This window comes from Galeopterus variegatus, unplaced genomic scaffold (assembly GCF_000696425.1).
Source record: "Galeopterus variegatus unplaced genomic scaffold, G_variegatus-3.0.2 Scaffold8281, whole genome shotgun sequence".
In the NCBI taxonomy this organism is placed as follows: Eukaryota; Metazoa; Chordata; class Mammalia; order Dermoptera; family Cynocephalidae; genus Galeopterus; species Galeopterus variegatus.
In genome coordinates, this window is record NW_007734392.1 from 4,399 (window position 1) to 13,108 (window position 8,710).

The 8,710-nt window shown below is 46.5% G+C and overlaps 1 protein-coding gene across 1 annotated transcript; it reads left to right on the forward strand.

Annotated features, from left to right (window-relative positions):
- Window positions 1-3,038: 3,038 nt before the first annotated feature.
- On the forward strand, window positions 3,039-5,715 carry LOC103608306 (cancer/testis antigen 47A-like; the record flags this gene model as incomplete). Its single annotated transcript, XM_008592753.1, has 3 exons — window positions 3,039-3,770; window positions 4,881-5,034; window positions 5,496-5,715. Coding segments are annotated over 3 exons (890 nt in total), but the record flags the coding sequence as incomplete, so codon positions are not given.
- Window positions 5,716-8,710: the final 2,995 nt, after the last annotated feature.

Here is an 8,710-nt window from a genome sequence, read left to right on the forward strand (position 1 = left end):
TGAACCATATCCACACACATCACTGTAATTCCAGATGGCCTGGGGCAGGGGGAGCAGACAGAGAAAAGAATGCTGCCCGGAGGTGGTGAGTTTGAGTCAGGCTGTAAAGGAGAGCTTTGGACTGTTCTTACTGGGGTGTTCCCTGCCATCTCTGACATTAAATGGTAATCACTTCAGTTTGTGTGGTCTTGGGTTCCTCCCCCTGTCCCACCCTGTTCCTAATGATGGGTCTGCAAAGGGAAAAGACTTGGCCACTTTTGTTGACCGACAGAGGGAGTGAGGCGGGGAAAGAGAGAACCTTTCCCTAAGGAAATCTGAAATCCTGGGGCGTGCCAACTTCTCGGTTTGGGGAAGATCAGATGTCATGGGTGGATGAAGGACAGGCAACAACTACGTAGCAGAGATGGAGAGTGTGACCTCTTGGTTGAGTCTGCATCCCCAGGTAGGCTCAGGCAGATGACCATGGTTATGAAGACTGTACCATGGACTTCTTGGTCTACTCAGGTTCTTGATAGATTGAATGATGCCTACCCACAGTAAGGAGGGCAACCCACTTTATTCAGCCTACCAATGTAATTGTCAACCTCTTCTGGAAATACCCTCACAGACACACCTAGAAATAATGTATAAAGCTGAACCAGATATCAGAGTATTTCATGATCAGTCAACCTTACACACACACACACACACACACACACACACACACACCTGCCACCGTTCATGCTGTTTCCTTTACCTGTAGTGACCTCCCTCCTCACTGTCCTTAACTGCCAGTTAAACTCCTAGTAATCATTCAGAACCTGTTTGAAATGCCTCCTTATGAGCACCTTCCCAGGCACCAACCCACTTCCTTCCTCCCCTCCTTCTAGTTCATAATTCTCTCTCCTGTGCTCCCGTAGCACGTTGTACTCATCCCCATTTTAGCGTTTGACATCTTGCATCATCATTGTCCAAGTGTCTGTCTCTCCTTCTAGACCATGAACTAGGGTAAGCCAGCAGTCTTAGGCATCTGTGAGTCTTTACCCACTAGCACAACTCCTAGCATATAGCAGATGCTCAATATACACCCAGTGAATGTTTGAATGACTAAGGTCTGGAATGTTTGCCCCGCAGTTTCATGAGTTGACAGATGTTATTAACATTGCTAGGTTGCTGTTTATTCGAGGAGTCCATGCTATTCAAAGTGACAGAAGAATTAGTCTCTATGAGTAGTCTGCAGGAACAACTACAGGGGAGAATTGCTTTTTCTTTTTAATTTATTTTTTATTGTGGTAAAATATATATAACATAAGGATTGCCAGTATGGAGGTTCCTCAAACAACTACAGATAGAACTGTCATATGATTCACTAATCCCACTACTGGATATATACCCAAAAGAATGCAAATCATCATGTTGAAGGGATACCTGCACTCCAGTGTTTATCACAGCTCTATTTACAATAGCTAAGAGTTGGAGCTAACCTAAATGTCCATCAACAGATGACTGGATAAGGAAAATGTGGTATATATACACAATGGAATATTACTTTGCCGTAAAAAGAAATAATAAAATTCTGCCATTCACACCAACATGGACAAAGTTGGAGAAAATTATCTTAAGAGAAATAAGCCAGGCACAGAAAGAGAAATACTGCATGTCCTCACTCATAAGTGGGAGCTAAAAAGAAAGAAACAAAAAGAAAGAAAGAAAGAAACAAACAACAATTACAATAATGTGTCAAACTTTCAGAAGAAGAGAAAAGAACTGAAGTTACTAGAGGTGGTAAAGGGGGAGGGGGAAGTGGGTTAGCAAGAAATTGGTAAAGGGCCACAAAAAGTGATAACGTTGTGCAATGTTGAATATACTAATTATCCTGATTTGAGCATCACATATTGCACCAAGGTATGGATATTTGACTCTGTACTCCACAGATAGGTACAATCAATTGTTTCAATAATTTTTTTAAAAAGTTAAAACAAGGAGTGATATCACCATTCCCACACAAATGTGTAGTAGATATATTATCCAAGCTCAGACTAAAGTTTCAGTAGTTTTTTTCTCAGACCTCTATCAAGTACACAGGAAATTTTCATTTGAGGAACTTCCACCTAAACTTCAATTGTAGGTGATTAATTTGCAATGTAATGACATGCTAAAAGGCAAATACCAAAAGAAGAATCTAATAGAATTCTATAAATGCCTTCCAAGAGATGAATATGCTCAATTAAAATAGTATGCTTATGGATTGATATTGGTATGTGGAAATATCTATCTCTTATGTGATACCAGTATTTGCTAATATCTATCTGTGTAAAAAAGATATTTTCAAAAATGAACTATGTAAAACCTCATTACACATCAACAGATGAACATTTACAATCAATTTTGATGATAGATTGCACTAACACTGAACCCCAGTTAGGCAATTATACTCCCCAAAGAGTTCCATTCTTCTCATTAAAAAGCAATTATTATAATAGGTTCAACAATAAAATGTTTGCAGGAATTTGTTTTCTCTTTTGTTTCATAAGTACTTACATAATAGACTCAATTTTGCCTCTGGGCCCCACAGAACCTAAAATGTTTACTCTCTGCCCTTTACAGAAGTTTCCCCACCCCAGGGTACCTCCAGATTGGGCCACTATACTTTTGCCAATAATCATAAAATTAAAAGGGCAGGACTAGTGTCGACCTAAGAGTAGCCTTGATCACTAAGGCCTCAAAGAAAAAAACAGGTGATTCTAGTAGTCATAGAACCTAAGGCCTTCGATCTTTCATTGGACGCAAGATGTGTCAATCTTCACTTTTCAGCAAATGAGCTTAGAGCTCACTATGAGTGGACAGGCCCTTTGTTGATGCTTCCTGGCCCCGCCCACCGTCACCTGCCTGACTGACAATCTTTCCCGCCTTGTCAAGCCGTCTCAGAGGCAGCCCTGGTGGGACGCTCCTGGGATCCTCTCCCTGTCCTTCCCATCATGGGGCCTCCTCAGGCACCGCCATAGACGCTTGTCTCCTCAGTGGTGGGCTTCTCTGTGACCTACTCTGCCCCACCTCAGGCCCCAGTACCGACGGCCTCTCCTCAGCCACAGCCACCTCAGTGGCCACCATCTTGGCTGCCCAGGTTGAGGTACTGCCCAGTGTCATGTCTGCCACAGGGGATGGAGACCCAAGCCATGGGGGCCCAGATAGCTCAATGAGCCTGGAAGGAGCGTGGGCCGGGGCAGCTGGAGCTGGTGAGGCAGTGGGCCACGATTTCGGCCTGGATGGGGGTGCCACGGCACCTGCGGCCACCCCAGCTAGAGTGACTGGGGTGGCCGGAGTTGCGGGGGCCATGGGAGGCCTCAGTGAGGAGGAGGGTGAGCAGGCCGGGGCCCTGGCTGTGATCCTGGAAGGCGAGAGCTCCAGCGAGATCACCGAGGACTCGGACTTCGGGCCAGTGCCGGAGGAGGACCAGGCTGAAAGATCAAATTTGGTCGTGGATGCCCACCAGTTCCCCATGGCGGGCTTTCGGTTGCTGTTCCTGGACCTGGTCCAATCGCTTCTCCACCGCATCTACTACAACGACTACATCCTGGTCCGCCCCCGCAGAGGCCGCGTGAACTTCAGGCGCCGTCCTCGGGCCCGCGCTGCCGTGGCCGAGCCACCTATGCCCCCGGGGCCCGAGCGGCCTGGGTTGAGGGCTGCCTCCCACGAGGGCGGGAGCCAGGTGATTGCGTCCTTCCTAGGGCCTAGTGTGTCGACAATCCAGGCCGCCAGGGAGACTACAGAGGAGGTCGAGGGCTTCGAGGGTGAGGAGCGGGCGAGGGATGGCGGGAGAGGCACTGGCCGACTGGCAGGGGCTAGAGGCAGGGACCCGTGCAGCCCAGGTGGGGCCGGGGCCAGGAGGCCGCCTCCTCGGTCTCCTGCAGCATCCGGTGCTCACGGGCCCTGCTTGGCGCGGGCCGCGGGCGGGAGAAGCGGTGGGGCGGGCTCTCCTCAAACTTGAGGCCGAATGAGTAGAAGCCCAATTCTAACGATCTGTACAGTTTGGAGGAAACATATGCTGCCCTCTCCCAACATGCGTTTACTAGGAGACCTGAGGTCATCAGTGCAGTTTATGAGCCCACAGATGAGTGTCAGTGGGAGGCGGCTGCTCAGGAGGGAGCTTGGGAGGAGCCGCAAGGGAAGCCCGAAGGAAAAGGACAAGGGAATGGCATACCCCAGTTTTGGCTCGTGGCTTTTAAAAATGTAAAGAATTTTAGAAAGCTGATCCCCCAAAATGATGAACCGATACAGGAGCATTTAGTAAAAATAGAATATTCAGGGGGTTGAGGAACCAATGAGCTTCACCATAGAATTTGTCTTTGAGATAAGTATTTTCCCAACAAAGTTCTGACCAAAACATATAGACTGCCGTCAGACACAATCATTCTGGTCCCTTCTCCAAAGGACCCGAAATGATCAGTAGCACTGGGTGGGAGATTTACTGGAAAGGGGGAAATAATGTCATTGTGCAAATGATCCAGAAGCAGATATATGAGGGACTACTTTAGCTATTCTTTTCTGCTGTACCGGGTTGGGCACGTTCTGGTTGGAAGATACCCAGCTATTCTTTTTTTTTTAAAGATGACCAGTAAGGGGATCTCAACCCTTGACTTGGTGTTGTCAGCACCACACTCTCCCAAGTGAGCTAACCAGCCATCCCTATATAGGGATCCGAACCCGTGGCCTTGGTGTTATCAGCACCACATTCTCCCGAGTGAGCCACAGGCCGGCCCCCCAGTTATTCTTTTTCTTAGTTGCTTCTATTCTGCTTCTCCTGAGGATAGAGTATTGGGTGTTGCTGCTGGTTATGAACTGGGCTGTGTTTTCTTGTGAATGTCTGGTCCCAAAATCTGTATTATTCTTCACTAAAAAAGCAACTGAATATGAGTTTGAATACTGTGATGAAGAGGCCCGAGTTGCTGGACGTGAGGAAGAGCAAGAAGCAGAGGAACAAAAAGAGAACGAAAACACAGAAGAAGGACCTGAACAGGACCAGGACCCAGCAGAGGGCAGGAGTGGAGCATCCAGGTATCTGCCTATAGCTTTGAGTATCACTCAGCCACTCCTGGCACTCACCTGTTATTGACAGATTTTTAAACATTCTCCCAGTAAGTTAATTTTTAAAAGTTTTAAGATTCGTTTAAAAATTCAGTTTAACTTAATTAGAACGTCACTAGAATATTCATGTACCTAGTAATATAAAATGCAGTGTCTTCTGAAATATACTTCGTGGTTACTCATTTGTTTTTGTGAGATCTTTTGTCCTCTAGCCGTTAAGACTGCTAACAAGTGGCAAATGTATCAGACCTAGTACCTGAGACCAATATGTTTTTAGAAAACGGTTACCAGAAGCAGCAGCTAAGGTGGCTGAACCATGTGTTTGTTGGGCCTTCATTAATCAGCCATGGAATTCAGTCTCCTGTACTAACTAGGAGACTACACCTTTTAGAATGTGACTACTTACAAATTTTTTCTCATTTTTCCCATAGTTGAGAAGAAGAGAAAGAAAAGGATGAAGAAAGAAGAAAGAATCCATTCTTCACTCTTTAAGTTTTCTGTGTTTAGAAGCCCAAAGGAATTTCATTAACCCCGATTTCATTCCAAAGTTCGTCACCCCAAAAGTAACATCCAACATTCTCTTACAGATGTATTTGACAGACTTGGCATAAGTTTAAAATAAAAAAAAAAAAAAAGGTTGTTTTAAATAAACTGAAATACCGGCAATTTTTTTCAAAGTAAATAACACTCAAATTTATGTTTTACCTCTTTTTGTTTTGGCTCACTTTATCTTCATTTGAAAGAGATCACTCCCCACCATTTGGTAATCTTATTTTAAATTCTTTTATTGCAGTCCAAATAATTAAAATGTCAAGCTTAAGACAGTTTTTGTAAAGAGAGAGATGGAAGTCAAGCCTTTAGTTAAAGCTGGGCTGTCCCCTATGTTAGTCACTAGCTGTAAAGCTACACGACTATGCCAGCTGTTGAGTAAGGCAAATCATAAAGCCAAAATGTTTCATTATTTTAGTTATACTAAGTTTTCATTTGTATTGTCAGGGCTAGGGCTCAGGCCCTTCAAACCCATTGTACAGACTGGGTCCCCAGACCCCTCCCATGCAGGTCCATGCTAGATAATTGGGAAAGATCCCGGGAGCCGTCAGCAGATGACACAAGCTCAGTCCTCAGCAACAGCAGCAGCAGCTTACAGGTCCAGCAGCTTACAGGTCTGGCGGTGGCAGCAGCCTCTTGGAGGGTCCCAGGGGCCCTAGTAGCAAAGCTTGCAGCAACAGCCTTCAGCAGCAGTAGTGGCCTCCTCATGGCCCCCATGGGGGAATCCCAGGGGCGGAGGTGCCAGGGATCAGAACCACCCATCCTTTATACTTAAGTCCATAACCCAGGACACCTGGGTACACACGCACAATTATGTTAGACACTAACCAAGGAACACCTAGGCGCACGTGCATATTTACACCAACGGCTTGGGAAGATTCTGAACATCTGAGGGGCCCTGACCATTTTCCTATATTTTCCCCACACTAGCCATGTGTGGCTACTGAGCACTTGAAATACGGCTAGTCTGACTTGAGATGGCTGTGTGAAAAATAATGTAAGATATCTCATTAATAACTAATTACATGTTGAAATAATATATTGCATCATACAAAACATAGTATTAAAATTACTTTCACCGATTTCTTTTTTACCTTTTTTTAATGTAGCTACTAGAACATTTAAATTACACATGTGGATCACGTTATATGTGTATTGGACAGTACTGTTCTAGAGCCTGGTTTAGAAGGAAACCTTGTGGGGCCGAACCCGTGGCTCACTCGGGAGAGTGTGGCACTGGGAGCGCAGCGGTGCTGGGAGCCCCGAGGCCGCAGGTTTGGGTCCTATATAGGGATGGCTGGTGCGCTCACTGGCTGAGCATGGTGCAGGCGACACCAAGCCAAGGGTTCTGATCCCCTTACCGGTCACAAAAAAAAAAAGAAGGAAACCTCATGGATGGCCCAGGTTGCCAGAAGGCCAGAAGGTGCTACTGAAACTGGGCCCAAACTTTGATTAGAGCATTTGTTCCCAAAGTGTAGTCTCTGGACTAGCATCATCAGCATCTCCTGAGAACTTCTTAGAAATGCAAATTCTCAGGCCATATCCAAGATCCCTGAATCAGGAACTCGGAGTGGGGCCAACAATCTGTGTTTAAATACCTGAAAATGTGGATGAAGTTTTGGAACTGGGTAATGGGCAAAGGTTGGAGGAGTTTGGAGGACTTAGAAAAAGAGAAAAAGACGAGGGAAAATTTGGAATGTCTTAGAGACTTATGAAGTGGTGAGTAGAATGCTGATAGAAATGTGGACAGTAAAGGCCATGTGGATGATGAGGTGTCAGAAATGAGGAACTTATTGGGAACTGGACAGAAGGTCATCCTTGCTATACCATAGCAAGGAACTTGGCTGCATTGTGTCCATGCCCTTGGACTTTGTGGAAGATGGGACTTAAGAGTTGTGAACCAGAGTATCTGGTGGAAGAAATTTCCAAGCAGCAAAGCATTAAGGACGCTGCGTGGCTACTTCTAACAGCCTACTCTGAGTTATGGTGGCAAAGGCATGGTGTAAAGCCAGAATTTAAAAGGGAAGCAGAGCGTAAAGATTTGGAAAGTTTGCAGCCTGCCCATGCGGTAAAGAAGCAGAGAGCCAGAGAACAATGCAAAGGTGTAGCAGATAAACTGGTTGTTAAAGACATTATCTTGGTGGTGAGGCAGCCAGATCCTAATAGCAGAGAAAATGAGAGGAAAGCCCTGCAGGCATTTGAGAAGTCTGGAAGGGTGTCCCACCCATCACAGGCCCTGAGGCCTAGAAGGACTGAGTTGACCCAGAGGACAGACCTGGGGCACAGCTGCCCTCGGGATCCTGCTCCCTGCATCCCAGCTACTCCAGCTGGAGCGGCCTCAAGTGTGGTTCGTGCAGCAGCCCTGGAAAGTAGAGGCCTGAAACCTCGGTGGCGTCCACGTCATGTTAAGTCTGCAGGCCGGCAGGACGTGAGAGTGGTGGAGGCATGGCAGCCTCCACCCAAATTCCAGAGGATGTATGGAAAAGCCTGTGGACCCAGGCAGAGACCTGCTGCAGGGGTGGAACCACTGCAGAGGTCATCTACTAGAGCAATGCCGAGCAGAAATGTGGGGTCAGAGTTGCAGCAGAGAAACCTCAATAGCATCATGCCTAGTGGAGCCATGAGAGTGGGACTGCCGTGGAGACCCCAGGTCTGTGGAGCTACCAGAGTGGAACACCAGCTTGGGAGAGGTGAAGTGTGGCCCAAGACCAGGAAAGCCATAGGAGCGGAGCTGCCCAAGGACTTGGGGACCCAACCCCCACACCAGTGTGCAGAGGCAGTCGAACATGGAATCAAGGTACCTGAATCTCCAGCCTTGAGATTTAATGCCTGCCCTGCTGGGTTTCGGACTTGTCTGGGACCTGTTTCTCCTTTCTTCTGGCCTATTCCTCCCTTTTGGAATGGAAACGTATACCCAATGTCTGTTCCACCATTGTATCTTGGCAGTAGATAAATTTGGTTTTCACTTTTACAGGTTCACAGTTGGTAGGACTTTTGCTTTTGGTCTCAGAGGAGACTTTGGACTTTGGACTTTTAAGTTGGTGCTGGAACAAGTTAAGACTTTTGGGACTGTTGGGATAGAATTTTGGGATAGTAT